Source organism: Podarcis raffonei, chromosome 18 (assembly GCF_027172205.1).
Source record: "Podarcis raffonei isolate rPodRaf1 chromosome 18, rPodRaf1.pri, whole genome shotgun sequence".
NCBI lineage: Eukaryota > Metazoa > Chordata > Lepidosauria > Squamata > Lacertidae > Podarcis > Podarcis raffonei.
In genome coordinates this window covers 5,546,918-5,572,865 of record NC_070619.1, presented here as the reverse complement: position 1 = coordinate 5,572,865, position 25,948 = coordinate 5,546,918, and the positions used below count along the sequence as shown (strand labels likewise).

Here is a 25,948-nt window from a genome sequence, read left to right as displayed (position 1 = left end):
GTTAGTTTCCTTCTTCTTAACACCGTTAATACAGTTGCGACTTGACTTCGAGGAGCAACTCATAGAACGCGGTGTGGTAGCCTTTTTTGAGGTTTTTAAAGCTTTTTGAGGTTTTTGAAGCTTTTCCAAAACTTTCCCGACACCGTGCTTCGCAAGACCAAAAAAATCGCAAGACGACAAAACTCGCGGAACGAATTAATTTCGTCTTGCGAGGCACCACTGTATTTTTTTTTTTAAATTATTATTCAAGTTACAAGAAAGCAGATCCCGACTAAACATCTGTAAGAGCTTTTCGGACAGTGGAACGGACTCTTGGGTCTCCTCAAACACGACCTTTCTGCATCCTCCCTCCCTAGGCAGCCCCCAGACGTTGCCGCATTGGTGGGCCTGCCCTGGGGTTTAGTTCTGCATGCGGTTTTGCAGCACTGTCAAATTGTAATACCTGCCCTTAAGCAGAGCAACACCAGGAAGCCTCCCTGTCAAAATCTTGCAAGGGAGAAAGCCTTTCTGGGTTGCCCTCTTCTGGCAGAATTCAAAACTGCTTGTCCCTAGATTGCAATCAGAATTGCATCTACTGCCACGGTCTACTTCTCTACCATAACTTCCACGTTGCATAGGAGCTGGATGCACGAGACCTTTGAATGTTGCAGTGGGATTGCGGCGCTCATCTCGCTTTATTGGCCAAGGGAGCCGGCGTACAGCTTCCGGGTCATGTGGCCAGCAGGACTAAGCCGCTTCTGGCAAACCAGAGCAGCACACGGAAACGCCGTTTACCTTCCTGCCTGAGCGGTACCTATTTATCTACTTGCACTTTGCTTTCGAACTGCTAGGTTGGCAGGAGCAGGGACCGAGCAATGGGAGCTCATCCCATCGCAGGGATTCGAACCGCCGACCTTCTGATCGGCAAGTCCTAGGCTCTGTGGTTTAACCCACAGCGCCACCTGCGTCCCCCTAAGGAACAATATCCTCAGGCAATTTCTTAAAATGGCCTTGTGAAAAAGCACAGAGGGTGTGACATAAAATCACAGTTCTGTAAAAGCCTTCCCTGTGGGCAGCTCTAAAAGGATGAGATCCAAATAGTTTCTGGTGATCTGGTGTGATGCAATGCCAAACTTTGGCAAAAGTTTCGCTTTGTTTTTCAGGGGGAAAAACCCGTGCCAGTTTGAAGTGAATTGGATGGTGTTGGTGTTTGGGTGGCCTCGTCACCCCCCAGGTATGAGGGTCTGTTTGTGGGGTGCTGCAAAATGGGGGTTTTTCGCTGTAAAACCTTTCCCCAAATTTGGCGCCGGTTTGGAGTGAATTGGACAAAGCTGGATTTCGGGGTGTTAACTATGAACCTCGGTTTGATGTAGCCATTACTTGAATGTGGGGTGCTGCAAAACTTGCAAAATGCAGGCAAATACAGGAAAAACTTTGGCACTACTTCAAGGGAATCATATATTTTGGGGTTCACGGTTAATGAAGCTCACAATTTCTATGAGAGCGGGGCAAGGGGGGGGGAGGTTTCCTCTGTCCACTCCGTCCAGATTTATATTTTATATGAAAGAAAATTGTAAACGTTTGTAGGTTTGAATTGAAATGCTTTGTAATGTGAAAATAAGGAACCGATTCACATTTAAGGAGGTAATTTTTATAAAAAAGAAGATTTAAAGTAAAAGAAGCGGTTATGGAAATGCGAAAATTTATTAATAGATGTTTGGAAGTCGGAAAGAGGGAGGGAAGGAAGTCGGTGCTCTGTCTGAGCAATGCTTTATGTTTTAGATAATAATAATAATAATAATAATAATAATAATAATAATAATAATAATAATAATTTATTATATGTACCCCGCCCACCTGGCTGGGTTTCCCCAGCCACTCTGGGCGGCTTCCACAGAAACCAAAAATACAGTAAAATCACACATTAAAAACTTCCCTGAACAGGGCTGCCTTAAGATGTCTTCTGAACGTCAGGTAGTTGTTTATCTCCTTGACATCTGGAGGGAGGGCGTTCCACAGGGCAGGCGCCACTACCGAGAAGGCCCTCTGCCTGGTTCCCTGTAGCTTTGCTTCTCGCAGCGAGGGAACCGCCAGAAGGCCCTCGGCACTGGATCTCAGTGTCCGGGCAGAACAATGGCGGTGGAGACACTCCTTCAGGTCTACAGGGCAGAGTCCGTTTAGGGATTTAAAGGTCAGCACCAACACTTTAAATGTGCTCAGAAACGTACTGGGAGCCAATGTAGGTCTTTCAAGAATGGTGTTATGTGGTCTTGGCGGCTGCCCCCAGTCACCAGTCTAGCTGCCGCATTCTGGATTAGATTCATGTAATGAAATGTAACTAAATATGGAAAACTCAATAAAAAATATTTTTAAAAAAGATGAAGTTGTTGAGCTTTTTTTACAATTTTACCCCACAACATGTACTACCACAGGAGCCGGATTAGGCCCCCCAAGCAGACTTTGGACATGCCTGCTTTAATCCCCTTTCAAACCATCTACTACTTGAAAGCATCCCTCCAGGGACTTGATAATTTAATGAGTTTTCAAGTGAGGGCTCCTGGAGAGATGGCTTGTCTTTTCCTCCTTTGATCTTCCTTCCAGACACGTCTCCATCCCATCTCAGGTGCCTCAGAGGTGCTGCCGCCAGACATAACACTTTCCTGCTATGTCCCAAGCCCCCTTTTGCCCTCTCTTGGCAGCCGCCTCCGCTTGACCCAGAAGACAGAGATCCCTGTAGCAGAGAATCTCCCAGCCCAGAAGGATGCTATTTCTCTCCTGGTTCGTTTGTCTCTCCAGCTCTCTCAGTAAGTCTTCTTTCCTCCTTCCTTTTGGGGTGTGCTGGGTTCAGGGAGATGCCTTCGCGAGTGATGCATGCGCAGGGCCGGATTTAGGTTTGATGAAGCCCTAAGCTACTGAAGGTAATGGGGCCCTTTAAGAAGGCTGATTGCCGAAGAACTGATGCTGTTGAATTCTGGAGCTGGAGGAGACTCTTGAGAGTCCCATGGACTGCAAGAAGATCCAACCTCTCCATTCTTAAGGAAATCAGCCCCGAGTGCTCACTGGAAGGACAGATCCTGAAGCTGAGGCTCCAAGACTTTGGCCACCTCAGGAGAAGAGAAGACTCTCTGGAAAAGACCCTGATGTTGGGAAAGATGGAGGGCACAAGGAGAAGGGGACGACAGAGGACGAGATGGTGGGACAGTGTTCTCGAAGCTACCAGCATGAGTTTGACCAAGCTGCGGGATTCAGTGGAAGACAGGAGTGCCTGGCGTGCTCTGGTCCAGGGGGTCACGAAGAGTCGGACACGACTCAACGACAACAAATATGTCCAGCTGTCCTTTGTCAACAACAAATTGTCGCTGTTTTTGTGTATGTGTTGAATATAAGCTATATGGCAGCGGTGGCCAAACTCGGCCCTCCAGATGTTTTGGGACTACAATTCCCATCATCCCTGACCACTGGTTCTGTTAGCTAGGGATGATGGGAGGTGTAGTCCCAAAACATCTGGAGGGCTGAGTTTGGCCACCACTGCTATATGGTAATTTATGGACCTAATAGGGATCTAAAGCCATTTGCACATAACAAAATACGTATTTTACCAAAGTCCTTGTTGAACTGAAATACAACTTAGAAGAAGTATATGAATAGTGAAATACAATTAAGAAGTATATGAACAGTGAAATAATTGTTAAGCTCTAACTTAAAATGATTTTTTTATTCATAACAAACTTAATAATGCAAACTCTGGGCAATAACAAAAGTTCCTTTAGAAACACAGTTTACAAAGGCCCATAATCTAGTCTCTAGAAACTTGCTAGAACATGAAATAATAATATGATGCAAACTGCTAATAATTATAAATAGCAGAATGTAGGCACCCTATATATAGAAAGGAGCAAACCAGTGATGTTTTAGGGAGCAGGCTAGCAGGCAGGGCCCATGACTTACATCATAGGAGCCTACACAACACAAAACACTGTTGCTGTATGTATGTTTTATTTTATTAGTTTATTATCTTATATTTAGGAAATGTACAGGGACTGGTTGCATGGCAACATGTGTAAATGGCTTTAGATTCCTATGAGGTCCACAAATTGTCATATAGCATATATTCAAACCAAAAAACAGCAACAATTTGTTGTTGACAAAGGACAGCTGGACATATAAAGGGCCCCATTACCTTCAGTAGGGACGTGGGTGGCGCTGTGGGTTAAACCACAGAGCCTAGGCCTTGCCGATCAGAAGGTTGGCGGTTTGAATCACGACGGGGTGAGCTCCCGCTGCTCGGTCCCTGCTCCTGCCAACCTAGCAGTTCGAAACAACGTCAAAGTGCAAGTAGATAAATAGGTACCGCTCCGGCGGGAAGGTAAACGTCGTTTCCGTGCGCTGCTCTGGTTCGCCAGAAGCGGCTTAGTCATGCTGGCCACATGACCCAGAAGCTGTACACCAGTTCCCTCGGCCAATAAAGCGAGATGAGCGCTGCAACCCCAGAGTCGTCCACAACTGGACCTAACGGTTAGGGTCCCTTTACCTTTATTACCTTCAGTAGCTTAGGGCCTCATCAAAACTAAATCTGGTCCTGTATGGAAGGGATCACAAGGGTTGGAAGTTGGAAGGGATCATAAGGGTTCTATAGTCCGCCCCCATTTTTTGCCCAACTTGGTGCTCAAACCCACAGCCTTGGGATTAAGTCTCGTGCTCTGCCGACTGAGCCGTTCCTTTAGTTTCCCTTAAGCAGCTGTTCTCCACCTGTGGGTCCCCAGATGTTGTTGGACTACAACTCCCATCATCCCTGAGCTCTGGCCTTGCTAGCTATGGATGATGGGAGTTGTAGTCCAACAGCATCTGGGGACCCACAGGTTGAGAAGGGCTGCAAAGGCTTCACTGGGTGTTAAGCTGGCGCAAACTGAGTGTTGTGATTTTTAACTCCAGGCATGAGAGCCGCCAGCGAGCTCCACGAAGGAGGGAACCTCTTTGCCAAGCACGGATGTTGCAAAAGGCGAGTGCGGTCCGTCTACATTGGACATGGTGAGTCGTCTGGAAAGCCAGGTTCTCTTCCAGCTGCTCCGACTTCTGGTTCCCTCCACTTGTTCTGTTTTAAACTTTCATTTCCTGCTTTTCACCCCGTACACTTTGAAGGACGTGAATCCGGGGAGCTATAGTTTGCGCCTAGCCAAACTACAGTTCCCAAAAAATTCAGGGGAAGGAGACTGTGTGCTTTAAATGCATAGCGTGGATTTGATCTCCGGCTTTAAAGAACACTGCTCGCAAGGCTTTGAGGTGGTGGCAACCAAGGAAACAGCCTTGGGAGAAAAATGGAAGTCTCCCCTTTCTAAAAAAATGGATGAATGAATGAATGCCAACATTAAAAATATGGGGAGGGGAAAAAAACAGAACAGGCATGGAGCAGGAAAATATATTGCCCATCAAATGTTAATTATTACGAATTTACAAATGCAACGATTCGTGAATCGGCGTCACTTTTAACGGCTGGGCCGTTAATCTGGTACAGTAGTAGTGGAGGTGGGTTCGAATTCCCGCTCTGCCCTTAAGCTTGGGCCAATCACTCGCTCTACGCCTAACCCCCCCTCACAGGGTTGTGGGAATTAACGAAGAAGGCGGAGAACCATATAAAACACGTTGAGCTCCATAGAGGAAAATTTGGCATGTTGTAGATGCAATCAGGGGACACGGGTGGTGCTGTGGGTTAAACCACAGAGCCTAGGGCTTGCCGATCAGAAGGTCGGCGGTTTGAATCCCCACGACGGGGTGAGCTCCCGTTGCTCGGTCCCTGCTCCTGCCAACCTAGCAGTTCGAAAGCACGTCAAAAGTGCAAATAGATGAATAGGTACCGCTCCAGCGGGAAGGTAAACAGCGTTTCGTGCACTGCTCTGGTTCACCAGTGGCGGCTTAGTCATGCTGGCCACATGACCCGGAAGCTGTATGCCGGCTCCCTCGGCCAGTAAAGCGAGATGAGCGCCGCAACCCCAGAGTCGGCCACGACTGGACCTAATCGTCAGGGGTCCCTTTACCTTTACCTTTAGATGCAATCAATTGATCGATGGACCAGTCAAATAAAGTCAAACCACTGGTTTAGATGCATACGATCTGCATATAAAATGTTTTCCACTTATATAAACCTCCCCCTTTTTTTCTATGCTTTGTAGCAAGCTCCCCACCCCTCCCCCTCGCCCCCGCCTGAGTCCTCTAGTCAGGGGAAGCTTACGTCTCAGAGCAACTTATACATTTCTACTCGGGAGTAAGTCCGACCGATTTCTCTGGGACTTACTCAAAGGTAAGTGCGCATAGGATCGCAGCCTTGAACGATGGCACGTGTAGTATTTCAGTCGCATCTCTTACACTCCCGCACTTTAAATATGTGTGATATTCCGTTTGCTTGTCTTGCAGTATTTCTGTTTAAAATAAGAAGAGCAAAACAGCAATCATAAGGTGCTGGGAAGAATTTTCCTTTTTTAAATTATAATAATAATAATAAAGTCTGAATCTTGACATTTTTAAGGCTTCGATCTTCCTTATCCAGAACCTATAGAAACATTTCCTGTATAAAGGTGAGAGCTCCCAGCTGTTGCTTTGACATCTGCATTGCAGATGTCAGAAATGCAAAAAACAAACAAAAACGGGGGAAAACACCAACCCCTCCAGGTCTCCTTAAGAATCAGGTGTGAATTCAGACTCTTTGGGTTTGTTTGTGGGGGTTTTGAGGCGGGGAGCAATCTTTGCATTTCCTTCATCCTATATTTGTGCTTTTTGTTCTTCCTGCCTAAGTGCAAGACCTTACATTTGTCCCTGCTGAAATTCATTTTGCCAGCCTGCGCAGAGGTCTCCGATCTGTTAATCAGTCAATAGAAACTTTATTCGCCTCAGCCAACGGCCATAGCAACAAGAGAACATTGTAATATACACGGAAGAAAATGGAAATTAAATATAAAATCACAGTTTAGGGTCCTGAGTCGACAGTCGGATAATGGACCGTCTTCTCTGACATGTTAAGGTCATCTTGAATCCTGAAGATTCTGTCTTCTGCGGCATTAGCTACCCCTCCCAGTTTGGTGTCACTTGTGGATTTGATGTGCAGCATAATAACTGTGGGTAAAAGCCTCAGCGCCTAGGGCTTGCCGATCGAAAGGTCGGCGGTTCGAATCCCCGCGGCGGGGTGCGCTCCCGTTTTTCGGTCCTAGCGCCTGCCAACCTAGCAGTTCGAAAGCACCCCCGGGTGCAAGTAGATAAATAGGGACCGCTTACTGGCGGGAAGGTAAACGGCGTTTCCGTGTGCGGCTCTGGCTCGCCAGAGCAGCGATGTCACACTGGCCACGTGACCTGGAAGTGTCTCCGGACAGCGCTGGCCCCCGGCCTCTTAAGTGAGATGGGCGCACAACGCTAGAGTCTGTCAAGACTGGCCCGTACTGGCAGGGGTACCTTTACCTTTACCTTTACCTAATAATAATAATAATAATAATAATAATAATAATAATAATAATTTATTTATACCCCGCCCATCTGGCTGGGTTTCCCCAGCCACTCTGGGCAGCTTCCAACAGAACACTATAAAATACAATAACCTATTAAACATTAAAAGCTTCCCTAAACAGGGCTGCCTTCAGATGTCTTCAAAAAGTCTGGTAGTTGTTTTTCTCTTTGACACCTGGTGGGAGGGTGTTCCATAGGTCGGGTGCCACCACCGAGAAGGCCCTCTGCCTGGTTCACTGTAACCTCGCTTCTCGCAGCGAGGGAACCTCCAGAAGGCCCTCAGCACTGGACCTCAGCGTCCGGGCAGAACAATGGGGGTGGAGACGCTCCTTCAGGTATACTGGACCGAGGCTGTTTAGGGCTTTAAAGGTCAGCACCAATACTATGAATCCTTTCAATTCCTTCATCCAGGTTGTTTGTAAATACGTTGGACAACAGGGGCCCAAGACTGAACCCTGCAGTACCTCAATTGTCCCCCCCCCCCAAGATGGCATCGAGTACAGTGGTACCTCTGGTTACGTACTTAATTCGTTCTGGGGGTCCGTTCTTAACCTGAAACTGTTCTTAACCTGAGGTACCACTTTAGCTAACGGGGCCTCCCGCTGCCGCCATACAATCTCTGTTCTCATCCTGAAGCAAAGTTCTTAACCCGAGATACTATTTCTGGGTTAGCGGAGTCTGTAACCTGAAGCATCTGTAACCCGAGGTACCACTATACCTGTCATTTGTTGCTGGCTGGGAAGTTTCAACCAGTTCAGAGTTGATCAGGCTGTCATTCCTTTATGCCAGTGATGTCCAAACTTGGCCCTCCAGATGTTTTGGGACTACAACTCCCACCATCCCTAGTTAACAGGACCAATGGTGAGGGATGATGGGAACTGTAGTCCCAAAACAGCTGGATGGCCAAGTTTGGCCATCACTGCTTTATGTTGTGTTTCTTTGCCACCAGAAGATGGAGCTAGCCCAAAGGATAAGGGCAGCCTTTGTACCTCTGTCTCGCAGCAGCCAAGATTTAACTACTACTTCTTTGGCGATCCCTAGTAGCCGAGTAGGGACGCGGGTGGCGCTGTGGGTAAAAGCCTCAGCGCCTAGGGCTTGCCGATCGAAAGGTTGGCAGTTCGAATCCCTGAGGCGGGGTGCGCTCCCGTTGCTCGGTCCCAGCGCCTGCCCACCTAGCAGTTTGAAAGCACTCCCGGGTGCAAGTAGATAAATAGGGACCGCTTACCAGCGGGAAGGTAAACGGCGTTTCCGTGTGCTGCGCTGGCTCGCCAGATGCAGCTTTGTCACGCTGGCCACGTGACCCGGAAGTGTCTTCGGACAGCGCTGGCCCTCCGGCCTATAGAGTGAGATGGGCGCACAACCCTAGAGTCTGGCAAGACTGGCCCGTACGGGCAGGGGTACCTTTACCTTTACCTTTTAGTAGCCGAGTAAGATTGTCTTCCATGAACACGGTTTTAACAGTGAATCCATAAGTGACTGCGGAGGCCAGTTCTGGATCCACACGTCCTTCCACAGTGAGGACATAGGTTTCTGGGCAGGAGTTGACCACGGTGAGGGTTTGCCAAGTGTGCCTTCCTCTTAGCACGTTTCTCCCTTTTGTCCTGAGTTCGAGTGTCTTCAAAGCCCATGACACCTTTGCCAAAGGTTGTTCTGAAACTGGAGCGCTCACAGGCCAGTGTTCCCCAGTTGTCAGTGTTCAGACTACATTTTTTTAGATTTGCCTTGAGAGAGTCTTTAAACCTCTTTTGTTGACCGCCAGCATTACACTTTCCATTTTTAAGTTCGGAATAGAGTACAGTGGTACCTCGGGTTACATACGCTTCAGGTTACAGACTCCACTAACCCAGAAATAGTACCTCGGGATAAGAACTTTGCTTCAGGATGAGAACAGAAATCGTGCTCCGGTGGCGTGGCAGCAACAGGAGGCCCCGTTAGCTAAAGTGGTGCTTCAGGTTAAGGACAGTTCCAGGTTAAAAATGGACCTCTGGAACAAATTAAGTACTTAACCCGAGATACCACTGTAGTTCTAGGTTCTGCCAACCTAGCAGTTCGAAAGCACGTCAGAGTGCAAGTAGATAGATAGGTACCGCTCCGGCGGGAAGGTAAACGGCGTTTCCATGCGCTGCTCTGGTTCGCCAGAAGCGGCTTAGTCATGCTGGACACATGACCCGGAAGCTGTACGCCGGCTCCCTCGGCCAATAAAGCGAGATGAGCGCCGCAACCCCAGAGTCGGTCTAAAAAACAAACAAAACAAAACAACAGGGCAACTGATTTTCGGGTTTGGTGGGTGTGCGTCAGTAAACGAGGGGAATTAAGACTAAGAGAGCTGAGTGCGGGGTGCTGGTGTAATCTCGCTGTATACAAATTGTACAAGTGACAGTAAAGTATTTCAATTTGCAGGGGGTTGGACTAGATGACCCTCGGGTCCCTTCCAACTCTACAAGTTTATGATTCTACGAAAGAACGCCCAAACCCCTGCCAAGCTACACACCAGATCCTTCAGAGGAGGTACAACCAGAACAAGTGACTTGCCTATTTCCTAGACACACACTCAAAAACCACCTAGAGACTCCAGCACAGTTTATTTTCTGTGCTAACATCTGGTGGCCTTGCTCCAGCAGTTGCAAGCTCTTTTTAAAAAATCCACATTTTCTTTTTTAAAAAAAATAATTTTTATTCATTTTCCAAACAAGTTTTATACAGTACAGTCAACAAATTATTTTACACTCATGCTTCAATTTTTGACTTCCCTCAGTTTCTCTGTCAATCTTTCGAAAAATTTCTATTTATTGACGCATTTCTAAACATAATATTGCCTTTCCCCACTCCTTTTCCGCTTGCTCTCTTTTTTGCAGTATTTCTTACTATTTCACAGAGTCTCTTCAAAACCAACAAGCGTTGTCTGTGCATCACATATATTTTTCAGATATTCTGTAAATTTTCCCCAGTCCTCGATAAACTTTTGGTCTTTCTGGTATCGAATCTTCCCAGTCAATTTGTCCAATTCTGCATATTCGGTCAATTTACTTCTCCATTCTTCCACTGTTGGAATTTCTTCCTGTTTCCATCTTTGGGCCAGAAGTATCCTTGCGGCAGTCACTGCATATTGAAACAGTTTACAGTCTCTCTTATTGATTTCGTTTCCTACCATTAAAAAATCCACATTTTCAGCAGAAAGCAAAGCCACACATTCACGGCATTTCAGAACACCGTTTTTTATAGCGCTGCCCTGAATTGCTCCCCCCCCTTAATCACTTGGTCAGATTTGTGCCAAAAATAAAGGAGGGTGAATACTGTACATTCCTTAGCTGGTATTTTTTGACATTCGCTTCCTTCATAATAAACTGAAAGGGCAGAAGCAAGAAAACCTTTATTCAGAGATGTCCTTGCAAGGTCATCTCTGCTCCCCAGGCCCCAGCCCCCGCCAGATCTGATCCTTTTGTCTATTTGACACTGCAGATTATGGTCTCCCACTGGTTTGCTAATCTAATACCTGGTACTGGTCTCACACCCTATTAACACAGCTAAGACAGTGAAAGGAATGGTAAATAGTCATGGCAAACTGGTCTTAGGCAAAATGTCTGGATGTTTTTTCCTTGTTTGTTTTAATAACTATTTTTTATGTGTTGTACATCATTTTTTTAAAACCTTGTCCTTCTGTTAAGATGGGCTGTGAGGGTGCTGAACGGAAAATAATATAGCGCAACTGACTTTCAGGGTTGGTGTGTTGTGTGACAAGCACACAGAGTGCAATGAGATAGAGTGTTTGGGGGGGGGAGGGAGGCTTGGTTAATTTCATTGTACACAGGTTGTACATTGACAATAAAGGTATTATTATTCAAGAGCCCCGCTCGCATCCAGAAGCGAACGCAACCCGTGTCTGCGCGTGCGCAGGTCGCAATTCGCCGTTTCTGCGCATGCGTGTGACGTCATTTTGACCGCCTGCGCATGCGTGAGTGGCGAAACCTGGAAGTAAACTGCTTTGTTACTTCCGGGTCGCCGCAGCGTGCAACCTGAAGATACTTATCCCGAAGCTACTTCGGGACTGTACAGTGGTACCTCGGGTTACATATGCTTCAGGTTACAGACTCCGCTAACCCAGAAATATTACCTCAGGTTAAGAACTTTGCTTCAGGATGAGAACAGAAATCGTGCAGCAGTGGGAGGCCCCATTAGCTAAAGTGGTACCTCAGGTTAAGAACAGTTTCAGGTTAAGAACGGACCTCCAGAACAAATTAAGCACTTAACCCGAGGTACCACTGTATTCTTCTTCTTCAAACATCCTTTCCCTTGTTTTTCTACCCAGATCTCTCTGGCAGCCAGGTGAGCATTGACCTGGGCCTCTGCCAGGCGCACTGTGGTGGTACCCGAAGAAAGAGCGCATCAGGTTTCGCCGGCATCTCCCGCCAATCCTCCATGCTGGACTTCCTCAAGACCAAAAGGGTACGGCGTCTGTTTTTGTTTTCAGAGCACAGGAAGCCAGTGGACACTGGTCCGTTTGGGCGACTTAACGACCAGAGCCCTGGCTGACATTTTCCTCCTCCTTAGTGGAAAACTCCGCAGGCACCACCTGGTGCTCAGCCGCTCTCAAAAAGAAACTAAAGGAAAATATCAGGGCAGGGGGTTGACCGCCGCTGGCACTCGGCAGCTGTGTAAATGCTGTACGTTTGAAGCACCCCAAAGAACCCTGGGAACTCTAGTTTCTTGGAAGGGAGCTAGGGCAGGTGGAAGGGAGCCCAACTACTGTTGTTGTTTAGTCGTTTAGTCGTGTCCGCCTCTTCGTGACCCCCTGGACCAGAGGACGCCAGGCACTCCTGTCTTCCACTGCCTCCCGCAGTTTGGTCAAACTCATGCTGGTAGCTTCGAGAACACTGTCCCACCATCTCGTCCTCTGTCGTCCCCTTCTCCTTGTGCCCTCCATCTTTCCCAACATCAGGGTCTTCTCTTCTCCTGAGGTGGCCAAAGTCTTGGAGCCTCAGCTTCAGGATCTGTCCTTCCAGTGAGCACCCAGGGCTGATTTCCTTCAGAATGGAGAGGTTTGATCTTCTTGCAGTCCATGGGACTCTCAAGAGTCTCCTCCAGCACCAGAATTCAAAAGCATCCATTCTTCGGCAATCAGCCTTCTTTATGGTTCAACTACTGTAGAAGAAGGAAAACTCTGACCCTAAACCTTGCAGGATATCTTTGGAAGATGTCCTGCACCTCCCACTTTCTTCTCCTTCTCCTTCTCCTTTAAATAAATTTATTTATTTGGTTTCTCAAATTAAAGTTTTACAATCACATATCCAACATGCAACATAAAAACAAGGCTCCATAAAATCTCCCGGACTTTCCTTGTCTCCTTGTCCGACTCTTTAGTCATTTCCTCCTGCGTCTTTTATAATACAATCCAAATCTTTTAGGTAAAGATAAAGGGATCCCTGACCATTAGGTCCAGTCGTGGCCGACTCTGGGGTTGCGGCGCTCATCTCGCTTTATTGGCCGAGGGAGCCGGCGTACAGCTTCCGGGTCATGTGGCCAGCATGACTAAGCCGCTTCTGGCAAACCAGAGCAGCGCACGGAAACGCCGTTTACCTTCCCGCCAGAGCGGTACCTATTGATCTACTTGCACTTTGACGTGCTTTCGAACTGCTAGGTGGGCAGGAGCAGGGACCGAGCAACGGGAGCTCACCCCGTTGCGGGGATTCCAACCGCCGACCTTCTGATCGGCAAGTCCTAGGCTCTGTGGTTTAACCCACAGCGCCACCCGCGTCCCATTCCAAATCTTTTACATCTCCATTATATCCAAAATTCAAATTACAAGTGTTATTCCAAGCCTATTAACGATTTTAACTGTTTACAATGGTTTTTAAGGTAAACTATAAATTTCCCCTATTCCTCATTAAAATTTTGGTCTTCCCGATTTTTGATTCTTCCAGTCATTTTTTTTTTTTTTTTAATAATATTTTTATTACACAATTTTTATATTCATACAAACAAAACATACATAAACAAACAGAAGACAAAAAACAAAACAAGAAACAAGTACCATTTCATGTCCTAATTTCTTAAACCTTTCTTCCTCGACTTCCTCATGCCTCCCGTTTCTGTATTCCAAATTCTAATCAATTGTTCAGCAAATCTTCCCTTATTTTGCTATAAATTTAAGCTAATCATCCTTATTCTCCTTGTCTTGACCTTTACTGATAGTAACCATTTACTTTTATCCAACATCATTCTAACTGTCATTAATTTTATAATATTTCTTTAAATAGTCCTTAAACTTTTTCCATTCTTCTTCCGCCGCGATTCTTCCAGTCATTTTAGCCATTTCGGCATAATCCATCAACTTGATCTGCCATTCTTCCCTGGTAATCACTTTTATCTTCTTTCCATCTCTGGGCCAATAACATCCGCACAGCCGTGGTCACATACACAAATAATCTTTTCTGCTTCATTGGGATTTCGGCACCTGGAATTCCTAAAAGAAAAACTTCAGGTTTTAAAGCAAAAGTTATTTTAAACATTTTTTCCAGTTCATTATATATCATTTCCCAAAATTCTTTTACTACCATACACGTCCACCACATATAATAAAAGGTGCCTTCTTTTTCCTTACATTTCCAACATATATTTGACCCTGTTTTATACCTCATATAGTTTTCTTTCAACGTATAACATGCTGTATGGGGATGTGGGTGGCGCTGTGGTCTAAACCACAGAGCCTAGAAGGTTGGTGGTTCGAATCCCCGCGACGGGGTGAGCTCCCGTTGCTCGGTCCCTGTTCCTGCCAACCTAGCAGTTTGAAAGCACGTCAAAGTGCAAGTAGATAAATAGGTACCACTCTGGCAGGAAGGTAAACGGTGTTTCCATGTGCTGCTCTGGTTCGCCAGAAGCGGCTTAGTCCTGCTGGCCACATGACCCGGAAGCTGTATGCCGGCTCCCTCGGCCAATAAAGCGAGATGAGCACCGCAACCCCAGAGTCGGCCACGACTGGACCTAATGGCCAGGGGTCCCTTTACCTTTATAACGTGCTGTAAATTTCAAATCCCAATTCCATAACTTCTCCCATGCTGTAAATTGTATATAATACCTGAAAAACTTAGCTTTTCCTGCTTTCTTCTTCTTGCTCTTCCTTCCAGCTACAGGAGAGGTTCCCCAGCTCACTCGCAGGATCCGAACCCTCCACCAGGTTACAGCATTCCTGCCCAGCGAATTACCGCTGCGAGCCCAGCAGTGTCCGGGTACAAGAGCTCCTGCTTCTGGAAGGCGTTCGACAGGTGGAGGTGATTGAGGGCTGCCAGTGCAACGCTAGCCCTTCTGAATGTCTTCGGCTGCCGTCTCTGAAAACCCTCTTCCCAGACTCCCCTCTGGAACAGACACTGGACGTCGGCAGGTGTTCCAATCCAGAACATCCTGAAGGTAACACGAAGAAGAGGTGTTGTGGATTGGAGCTCCGGGACTTTTTTCAGAGCTGGAGTAAGGATGTCATCTGCCGGGGAAACCAACAGGGCTTAACAATAACAACAACAACAAGATATTATTATTATTATTATTATTATTATTATTATTATTATTAATACCCCGCCCATCTGGCTGGGTTTCCCCAGCTACTCTGGGCGGCTCCCAACAGGATTAAAAGCACAATAAAACATCAGACATTAAAAGCTTCCCTAAACAGGCTGCCTTCAGATGTCTTCTAAAAGTCAGGTAGTTGTTTATTTCCTTGACATCTGCTGGGAGGCAGGTCCCCAGGGCAGGTGCCACCACCGAGAAGGCCCTCTGCCTGGTTACCTGTAACTTCGCCGGTCCTGAAAGACCTACATTGGTTCCCAGTACGTTTCCGAGCACAATTCAAAGTGCTAGTGCTGACCTTTAAGGACCTAAATGGCCTCGGCCCATTATACCTGAAGGAGCGTCTCCACCCCCATCGTCCAGCCCGGACACCGAGGTCCAGCTCCAAGGGCCTTCTGGCAGTTCCCTCCCTGCGAGAAGTGAGGTTACAGGGAACCAGGCAGAGAGCCTTCTTGGTTGTGGCGCCCGCCCTGTGGAACGCCCTCCCACCAGATGTCAAAGAGAAAAACAACTACCAGACTTTTAGGAGACATCTGAAGGCAGCCCTGTTTAGGGAAGCTTTTAAAGTTTGATGCATCACTGTACAGTGGCACCTCGGGTTAAATACTTAATTCGCTCTGGAGGTCTGTACTTAACCTGAAACTGTTCTTAACCTGAAGCACCACTTTAGCTAATGGGGCCTCCCGCTGCCGCCGCGCCGCCAGAGCACGATTTCTGTTCTCATCCTGAAGCAAAGTTCTTAACCTGAAGCACTATTTCTGGGTTAGCGGAGTCTGTAACCTGAAGCGTATGTAACCTGAAGCATATGTAACCCAAGGTACCACTGTATTTTAATATTTTGTTGGAAGCCGCCCAGATGGGCGTGGCATAAATAATTATAATTATAATTATTATTTCCCTCTCGGATCTCTTTTCAGAGGGGCTTTTCTGCCTGCCCACGGATTTCGACTCTGTTCTGATGAAGACCCCAAATGGGCACCGTTCGGTTCAGATTGTGGGGAGCTGCCGGCTGAGGGAGTCCTGTTACCGGGTCTCCCACATGGAATACTACTACGAGGTGGTGCTCAACTCTGTGGGAGAAAAACTGGAGCTGATTAAGGTGCGGATGCTTCTTCTTCCTTCTTCCATTGCAAAGCCCACTCACGTTAATAGGGTGGACTCCAACTCCCATCAGCCCCGGCCAACCAACATGATAATGGAAAGCAAGTCTCCTCTTCTCTAGGCTAAGCCTATCCAACTCCCTCAACCGTTCCTCATCAGGCTTGGTCTCCAGACCCTTGATCATCTCGGTCACCCTCCTCTGAACATGTTCCAACTTGTCAACATCCTTCTTAAATTGTGGTGCCCAGAATTGGACACAGTATTCCAGGTGGGGTCTGACCAAGGCAAAAGAATAGCCCTTAAGATATTTGGAGATGGCTATCATATCTGTCAAGGGACGCGGGTGGCGCTGTGGGTTAAACCACAGAACCTAGGACTTGCCAATCAGAAGGTTGGCGGTTCGAATCCCCGCGACAGGGTGAGCTCCCGTTGCTCGGTCCCTGCTCCTGCCAACCTAGCAGTTCGAAAGCATGTCAAAGTGCAAGTAGATAAATAGGTACCGCTCTGGCGGGAAGGTAAATGGCGTTTCCGTGCGCTGCGCTGGCTCGCCAGAAGCGGCTTAGTCATGCTGGCCACATGACCCGGAAGCTGTATGCCGGCTCCCTTGGCCAGTAAAGCGAGATGAGCGCCGCAACCCCAGAGTCGACCATGACTGGACCTAATGGTCAGGGGTCCCTTTACCTTTACCTTATCATATCTGTCACGGTCCAGTTCATGGGCAATCGAAGTCCTGGCTGGGGACGTCAGGACCAGGGGTGAGATGGCGGGGTGGGAGCAGGAACGGGAGTCCAGAAGCTAAGTTAGAAAGCCAAGAGTCCGAGGGTCAGAGAGCTGGGAGTCAAGAAGCCAAGGGTCTGGGGGTCAGGAAGCAAGGAGTCACGAAGTCAGGGGTCCGAGGGTCAGGAAGCAAGGAGTCACGAAGTCAGGGGTCTGAGGATCAGGAAGCAAGGAGTCACGAAGTCAGGGGTCCGAGGATCAAGAAGCAAGGAGTCACAAAGTCAGGGGTCCGAGGATCAGGAAGCAAGGAGTCACGAAGTCAGGGGTCTGAGGATCAGGAAGCAAGGAGTCACGAAGTCAGGGGTCCGAGGATCAAGAAGCAAGGAGTCACAAAGTCAGGGGTTTGAGGATGAAGAAGCAAGGAGTCACAAAGTCAGGGGTTTGAGGATGAAGAAGCGAGGAGTCACGAAGTCAGGGGTTTGAGGATGAAGAAGCAAAGAGTCACGAAGTCAGGGGTCCAAGGATCAGGAAGCAAGGAGTCACGAAGTCAGGGGTCTGAGGATCAGGAAGCAAGGAGTCACGAAGTCAGGGGTCCAAGGATCAAGAAGCAAGGAGTCACGAAGTCAGGGGTCCGAGGATCAAGAAGCAAGGAGTCACAAAGTCAAGGGTCTGGGGATCAGGAAGCAAGGAGTCATGAAGTCAAGGGTCTGGGGATCAAGAAGCAAGGAGTCACGAAGTCAGGGGTCTGAGGATCAAGAAGCAAGGAGTCATGAAGTCAAGGGTCTGGGGATCAGGAAGCAAGGAGTCACAAAGTCAGGGGTCTGGGGATCAGGAAGCAAGGAGTCACGAAGTCAGGGGTCTGGGGATCAGGAAGCAAGGAGTCACGAAGTCAGGGGTCTGGGGATCAGGAAGCAAGGAGTCACAAAGTCAGGGGTCCGAGGATCAAGAAGCAAGCAGTCACGAAGTTAGGGGTCCAAGGATCAAGAAGCAAGGAGTTATGAAGTCAGGGGTCAGAGGATCAAGAAGCAAGGAGTCACAAAGTCAGGGGTCCGAGGAGCAAGGAGTCAAGGAGCCAAACGCAGCAAGGCAGGGAACGTATTGCTGTGGCAAAGAGCCAAAGGGAAATGCTGACCTTATATCCCTTCCTGTCTCTTGCCACCAGGTGCTGTGAGTTACCAAGCGGCCTCACCTGTGCGGCCGCCCCTTGCCTCTCCAGAACAAACTTAGGAAGGCCCCAGTCCTGCGAAGCCCTACTGGTCACAGGGCCTGGCTCCTGCATGCACATCTGACAATATTTCCTCTCAGTCTACTGTTTTCTAGGCTAAACATACCCAGCTCCTTCAACCGTTCCTCATCAGGCTTGCTTCCCGGACCCTTGATCATCTTGGTTGTCCTCCTCTGCACACCTTCCAACTTGTCAATATCCCTCGTCAACTGGGGAGCCCAGAATAGAGCGGGATACTATTCCTTCCCTCGATTTGGACGCCATGCTAGCCTAGAATTTAATTCGCCTTTTTTTGCCGCTGCATCTCGCTGTTGGCTCACATTAAGCTCATGGTCGACTAAAACCCCTGGATCAATTCCGCACGTCCTGCTGTCAAGCCAGGTTCCCCCAGCCCCTCACATCCTATTATTGTGCCTCTGTTTATTTCTAAGGACCTTACACTTGTCCCTGTTGAAATTCATTTTGTTAGCCTGGTCCCAATCTCCCAATCCTTCTTTTCAAAAGACATCTGAAGGCAGCCCTGTTTAGGGAAGTTTTTAATATTTAATGCTGTATTGTTTTTAACACTTGATTGGAAGCTGCCCAGAGTGGCTGGGGAAACTCAGCCAGATGGGCAGGGTATAAATAATAAATTAATAAAGGTAAAGGTAAAGGGACCCCTGACCATTAGGTCCAGTCGTGACTGACTCTGGGGTTGCGGTGCTCATCTCGCTTTATTAGCCGAGGGAGCCAGTGTACAGCTTCCGGGTCATGTGGCCAGCAGGACTAAGTCACTTCTGGCGAACTAGGGCAGCACACGGAAACGCCATTTACCTTCCCACCGGAGCGGTACCTACTGATCTACTTGCACTTTGACGTGCTTTCGAACTGCTAGGTTGGCAGGAGCAGGGACCGAGCAACGGGAGCTCACCCCGTCATTGCGGGGATTCGAACCGCCGACCTTCTGATCGGCAAGTCCTAGGCTCTGTGGTTTAACCCACAGCGCCACCCGTGTCCCTAATAGATGATGATGATGATGATGATGATGATGTCAGCTTGTATCTGGATTTTATCTTCTGAGCTACCCCTCCCAGTTTGGTGTTATGCGCTCAGCTTTTAGGGACTGTCCTTTTCTGTGTGCTGTTTTCTGCAGCGATAAAACTCCAAAATAATAATTCCTCTGGGAATGATGTTTAGCTAAATGTGTGTCTCCCCCCCCCCCCCCCGGTTTCCCTGTTGCAAAGACAAGCTGTGTTTTCCTTCTTCCATGGTGTGTGTGGGTGGTCCTAGGTAGTGTATTTGTGAATGACACATATCCTTTTGAATTCCCACCACCCTGGCAAAGACAGTGGGAGGCCGCCAAGTGATTTCCCCTTCTCCTTTTGTGTTTCAAATCTTCCAGGAAATTGATGTTGGAAGATGCTTAGGGCAATGTGACCCTGGAAGTCCTTGCCTGCTAAGGTAAGCACAGCTGCCCCAAAGGTGTGAGCGCAGGTGCTAACTGCACATCCCCAAAAAACCTGACAATTGCAGTTCTAAATGCAATGCCCACAAACTGCTCTAAGGGGAAGGTGAGCAAGCACAGGAGATCACACACACACAATGGCAACACCTGAGAGCGGAATCCAAATAGATTGTTCCTGTTAATTTCTGTGGATTGGGCTCAGCGACAGACTGGGGGAAAGCGATTCCCCAAGGGAGGTTTCTAGAGGTGTAAAATGGGTGATTCATTCAGTACACTCCCCCCCAATGCTGGGCTCATCCACACTAGCGCTTGCTGGGGTTTATGAACTAGGAACCCCAACATTGGGAACCCCTCCAAACCTGTGCCAAAGGTTTATATATAATTATAAAAGGTAAAGGTACCCCTGCCCGTACGGGCCAGTCTTGACAGACTCTGGGGTTGTGCGCCCATCTCACTCTATAGGCCGGGGGCCAGCGCTGTCCGAAGACACTTCTGGGTCACGTGGCCAGCGTGACAAAGCTGCATCTGGCGAGCCAGCGCAGCACACGGAAACGCCGTTTACCTTCCCGCTAGTAAGCGGTCCCTATTTATCTACTTGCACCCGGGGGTGCTTTCGAACTGCTAGGTTGGCAGGCGCTGGGACCGAAAGACGGGAGCGCACCCCGCCGCGGGGATTCGAACCGCCGACCTTTCGATCGGCAAGCCCTAGGCGCTGAGGCTTTTACCCACAGCGCCACCCGCGACCCCATATATAATTATACAGATACGATAATCTTTATTGTCGTTGTCCCATACAGAACAACAAAACTGGAAAAAATCTACATCAGACATTCAAAAACCAACAAGCCGGCTATCCCAGCCTGGTTAACCCCCTAAAAACTCTGATACCCCATAATTGAATACAATACGCTCCTACAGAGACTACCTTACACCGCGTTTAAAACCAGAATCGCATTTGGATAGAAACCGTTTCTCAGGCAGCTAGTCCTGGTCTTTATAACCCTGTACCTTCTTCCAGAAGGCAGAAGCTGAAAGAGATCATTATAAAGTACATAAGGTATATATAATTATAAAGTACATAATTATAAACGCACTAAACATGGTGAGACGTAAACTAAAGAGAGAGGAAAGGAAAAAGAGAAACGGACTCCCAAAACTGTATATACTTTAAAAGGTTTTAATTGTACCTCACCAGATCTTAACCTATTTCAGTATTTGTAAGAATGGATTCCAGATATCGTAGAATTATTTGTCCATGGCAACTCTGCGGTTATATGCAAGTTGTTATGTATGTTGCGAGTTGGCAAAAAGTCTTCAATCCAATTGTAGAAGGGAGCTGCATTTTTTATTTTTCCAGTTCATCAGTATCCGTCTTTTTGCTGTGGAAAGGGCACCTGTGCTTGCCCGGGATTATGAACTAACATTTAGGATCCCCTCTAAACCCGTGCCAAAGTTTTGCAGCCTTTTTGCAGCAAAACACACCCCCATATATTTTTTTTGCAGTGTTCCGTAAGCCAAGTAATTGATGCATGAAGCACAGGGTCCGTAGTTAACACCCCCGAAAATCCAGCAGTGTCCATATCACTTCAGACCTGTGTCAATGTTTTGCAGCGTGCTTTAGCTCTGAATCAGATCAAACGATAGGGTTTCCCATGGATTGCTGTTGAACGCTCCTGAGGCTGCGCAATTCTGAGAGAAAACCCTGTTGAATTCAGCGGGGCTTGTGAATATAAATTGCCATCATCCCTGCACCCTATGCTAACAAGCTATGGTTCCTGGGATTCTTTGGGGGTACGATACTGCTTAAAAATGCACAGTGCAGAGTGGGGGCGCCACCACCGAGAAGGCCCTGTGCCTGTTCCCTGTAATCTCACTTCTCTCAGGGAGGGAACCGCCAGAAGGCCCTCGGAGTTGGACCTCAGTGTCTGGGCTGAACGATGGGGGTGGAGATGCTCCTTCAGGTATACTGGACCGAGGCCGTTTAGGGCTTTCAAGGTCAGCACCAACACTTTGGATTGTGCCCGGAAACGTACTGGGAGCCAATGTAGGTCTTTCAAGACCAGTGTTATGTGGCCTCGTCGGCTGCTCCCAGTCACCAGTCTGGCTGTCGCATTCTGGATTAGTTGTAGTTTCTGGGTCACCTTCAAAGGTAGCCCCACATAGAGCTCATTGCAGTAGTCCAAGCGGGAGATAACCAGAGCATGCACCACTCTGGCCAGACAGTCTGCGGGCAGGGAGGGTCTCAGCTTGCGTACCAGATGGAGCCAGCGAGTTGCACGCTGGGGATTGCAGTCTGGACTTGGTGTTTTGCACCAGCGGGAGCCTCCGGATCGGGCCCCATGTAGAGTTGTAGCCTTATTTATTTATTTATTTATTTATTTAACTGGTTTATTAAATTAGCTTAGTAACATAAGATTATTATATATGTTCTATAAACAAAGAATACAAAACACAATTCATTCATACTACAATGCCTAACTACATAGCATTAATATTTCTGGTTTCTGAAAAAGGGCTTACATACAAAATCCATTCAAAAGACCATCCGGTTTACCTTTCCCCCCCTCCCCATTCCACCCCCCCACCCCGGTCAGGCCTTCCTTCTTCATATCTTTATCCATGTACACAGTCTGCTCATTCGAGCTTACATGTTAGGCTTGGCTTCCCCTCTTCCTATCCATTCCCTGTAAAAAGCCCATTTACAGTGGTGCCTCGCAAGACGAACGCCTCGCAAAACGAAAAACTCGCAAGACGAAAGAGTTTTCTGTTTTTGAGTCGTTCCGCAAGACGAATTTCCCTATGGGCTTGCTTCGCAAGAAGAAAGCCCATAGGGAAATCTCCGGGGACCTCTTTTAAATGCTGGCGGTGGGGAGCAAAGCCTTTCGCCCCCCCTCCGGCCTTCAGAAGAGGTCCAGGAAGGCCGGCGGGGGCCGAAAGGCTTTGCTCCCCACCGCCAGCATTTTAAAAGCGGTCCGGGATAGCAGGGAAGCGCGCTGCACTTTCCTGCTATCCCGGACCGCTTTTAAAATGCTGGCCGTCGGGAGCAAAGACTTTCGCCCACCGCCAGCCTTCAGAAGAGGTCCTGGACCTCTTCTGAAGGCCGGCGGGGGGCAAAAGTCTTTGCTCCCCCCCGCCTGCCTTCCCGGGATAGCGGAGAAGCGCAGCGCGTTTCTCCGCTGTCCCGGACGGCTTTTGAAGGCAGGCGGGGGGGGAGCAAAGACTTTCGCCCACCGCCTGCCTTCAGAAGACCTCCGCTGTCCCGGGGGCTTTTAAAATGCTGGTGGTCGGCAGCAAAGCCCTCCTGTCCCCGGAGCTTGTGGGGTGGGAGGTGGGGAGAAGGGCTTTTCTTCCCACCGCCAGCCTTCAGAACAGCCTTCTGAAGGCTGGCGGTGGGAAGAAAAGCCCTTGTCCCCCCCCCAGCCTTCAGAAGAGGTCGGGGGACAGACTGTCCCCGGACCTGCTCTGAAGGCGGTTTCCATAGGAACGCATTAATTGATTTTCAGTGCATTCCTATGGGAAACCGTGCTTCGCAAGATGAAAAACTCGCAAGAAGAAAAAACTTGCGGAACGAATTAATTTCGTCTTGCGAGGCACCACTGTATTTGTGATTCTTTGGCATTTGTTTTCCCATCTATCCTCTGCCACTATCTGTGCAAATATTTCTGATTGTACGTATTCAAAAACACAATCCTTCCATTTTTCCATATTCCATTTGGCCTTTTCTTTCCACCCCAAAGCAATAACTGCCATTCCAGCTAGAATCATAATCTTGTACAACTCTTGCTTATTACTTTTTACTTTGCTATTTCCCAGTATTCCCGAAAATAACAAATCCCTATTAACTTCTATGTTTATTTGAAATAATCCAGAAATTACCTTTATAATCTTTGGCCAATATTCCTTAACCAAATTACATTTGTAGAGTGGTAGCCTTACATTTGTAGAGTGGTAGCGGGTGGCGCTGTGGGTAAAACCTCAGCGCCTAGGACTTGCCGATCGCATGGTCGGCGGTTCGAATCCCCGCGGCGGGGTGCGCTCCCGTTGCTCGGTCCCAGCGCCTGCCAACCTAGCAGTTCGAAAGCACCCCCGGGTGCAAGTAGATAAATAGGGACCGCTTACTAGCGGGAAGGTAAACGGCGTTTCCGTGTGCGGCTCTGCCTCGCCAGGGTAGCTTCGTCACGCTGGCCACGTGACCCGGAAGTGTCTGCGGACAGCGCTGGCTCCCAGCCTCTTGAGTGAGATGAGCGCACAACCCTAGAGGCTGTCAAGACTGGCCCGTACGGGCAGGGGTACCTTTACCTTAGCCTTACAACACCTGGAAGGAGCCAGTTTGGTTTAATAGGACGCCCTAGCCTGAAATCGGCTCTCACGGCCAACTGCTTTGTTTCTCAACACAGGGACCCTCAGAGCCGAGGCAAGTGCCTTGTCTGGCGCGAAGACATCTCCAGCTCCTGCAACCCTCACCAATACCAGACACATACCTTCCGGAGCCGAAGCGGGGAGCTGCGCACCGTCTTTGCCGTCCGAGCTTGCAAATGCGGGGTCTTAAAGGGTCTGGAACAGGCGCCGCGCAAAAGACGAGGTTTAATTTAGCAAGTCAAAGGGAGGATGATTCCGCTAGCCAACATCTCCCCCAGGTTTGTCAAGAGATGGCGAATACATGAATAAATGGGCGGGTTTTTTGGGGGGGGGGAATTTCGGTTATTTCAGCCTTCAAGACTCAATAGTACACTTACTTATAAGTAGCTAGAATGAACATTACATATTTTGGGGAGAAGTTTAGACGGGGCCAAGTTTCCTATTTGGGATATTGTCCTGCTGGGACCAAAGGAAAAAGGATGTTTTAGGACCTGTTTGGTCGACTTTATTTCCTCTCTAAGCAAGGAGGGACATGACCAAGGACAACCCCCCCCCCCGACCTATGATCAAATATGCCTGAAATAGTGACTCAGGGCATTTTAATACTTTAATAACTTTCCTCTGGTATAACTGGGTCCATGTTTTGTACTCTTTAACCATTCTTGTTGTTTAGTCATTTAGTCGTGTCCGACTCTTCGTGACCCCCTGGACCAGAGCATGCCAGGCACTCCTGTCTTCCACTGCCTCCTGCAGTTTGGTCAAACTCATCCTGGTCACTTCGAGAACACTGTCCCACCATCTCGTCCTCTGTCGTCCCCTTCTCCTTGTGCCCTCCATCTTTCCCAGCATCAGGGTCTTTTCCAGGGAGTCTTCTCTTCTCATGAGGTGGCCAAAGTATTGGAGCCTCAGCTTCAGGATCTGTCCTTCCAGTGAGCACTCAGGGCTGATTTCCTTCAGAATGGAGAGGTTTGATCTTCTTGCAGTCCATGGGACTCTCAAGAGTCTCCTCCAGCACCAGAATTCAAAAGCACCAATTATTCGGCGATCAGCCTTCTTTATGGTCCAGCTCTCACTTCCATACATCACTACTGGGAAAACCATAGCTTTAACTACAATATGACTATATATGACTACAATGGACAAAGACAACAGGCAAAAGGATCCTAAGTACACAAAATGTGATGGAAGAACTGAAGAGGATAATCGATGACAGTGAAATCACGAAAGAAGATGATGCCTTATGGCCGCATCCTGACAGAGTTGACCGGCAGGAGCTTGGAATTGTAACTGGTGGTGAACACATCTCTTTAACCACATCAAAAATTGGTTCTCTTATTGATGTGAATCAGTCCAAGGATCCAGAAGGTCTCAGAGTGTTTTACTGCCTTGTCCAGGACCTCAAGTTTCTCGTCTTCAGTCTCATTGGGTTACACTTCAGGATTAAGCCAATTTAAATTGCATGGATTTAAATTTGTACTGTCAAGTTTCTTTCAGTGGGGCCACTTTCCATTCTTTATCTCTCATTGGTTTTATGTGTGTCAGACTTTTTACAGAGTGAATTTAATAAATGCTAAAAAGCTTTTTTTTCCCTTTTAAAAACAAAAACATGCCAATGTTGCAAAGAGTGGTCATTTGATGATGTCGCAGCCGGGATACAGGACTGAACTCTGGCTTAACCCAGAAGTGTTGAAAGTGTCCTATATTATTAGAGAGAGGGTCACATCTGCACCATGCAATTACAGTGGTACCTCAGGTTACATACGCTTCAGGTTACATACGCTTCAGGTTACAGACTCTGCTAACCCAGAAATAGTGCTTCAGGTTAAGAACTTTGCTTCAGGATAAGAACAGAAATCATGCTTCGGTGGCGTGGCGGCAGCAGGAGGCCCCATTAGCTAAAGTGGTGCTTCAGGTTAAGAACAGTTTCAGGTTAAGAACAGACCTCCGGAACGAATTAAGTACTTAACCCGAGGTACCACTGTAAAGCAGTTTCATGCCACTTCAAACGCACACGGCTTCCTCGCAAGATTGCTGGGAACTTTATGGTTTGTTACAAGGGTCGACAGTCGTTTGACGATCCC

The 25,948-nt window shown here is 48.0% G+C and overlaps 1 protein-coding gene across 1 annotated transcript; it reads left to right on the top strand.

Annotated features, from left to right (window-relative positions):
• The first annotated feature begins 2,635 nt into the window (after positions 1–2,635).
• Positions 2,636–25,449, top strand: LOC128405899 (uncharacterized). Its single transcript, XM_053372928.1, has 7 exons — positions 2,636–2,783; positions 4,912–5,007; positions 11,774–11,910; positions 14,589–14,868; positions 15,939–16,120; positions 19,446–19,504; positions 23,906–25,449. The coding sequence occupies exons 1-7, from the start codon at positions 2,741–2,743 to the stop codon at positions 24,099–24,101; spliced, it is 993 nt and encodes a 330-aa protein (XP_053228903.1). The 5' UTR covers positions 2,636–2,740; the 3' UTR covers positions 24,102–25,449.
• Positions 25,450–25,948: the final 499 nt, after the last annotated feature.

What these genes read in the sequence shown, in the direction of transcription:
- LOC128405899 (XM_053372928.1), top strand. Translation starts at nt 2,741, where the DNA reads ATGCTATTTCTCTCCTGGTTCGTTTGTCTCTCCAGCTCTCTCA. An exon ending in AAAAACTGGAGCTGATTAAG is followed by an intron (nt 16,121 to 19,445) that starts GTGCGGATGCTT and finishes CAAATCTTCCAG; the next exon opens with GAAATTGATGTTGGAAGATG. An exon ending in GGAAGTCCTTGCCTGCTAAG is followed by an intron (nt 19,505 to 23,905) that starts GTAAGCACAGCT and finishes TTCTCAACACAG; the next exon opens with GGACCCTCAGAGCCGAGGCA.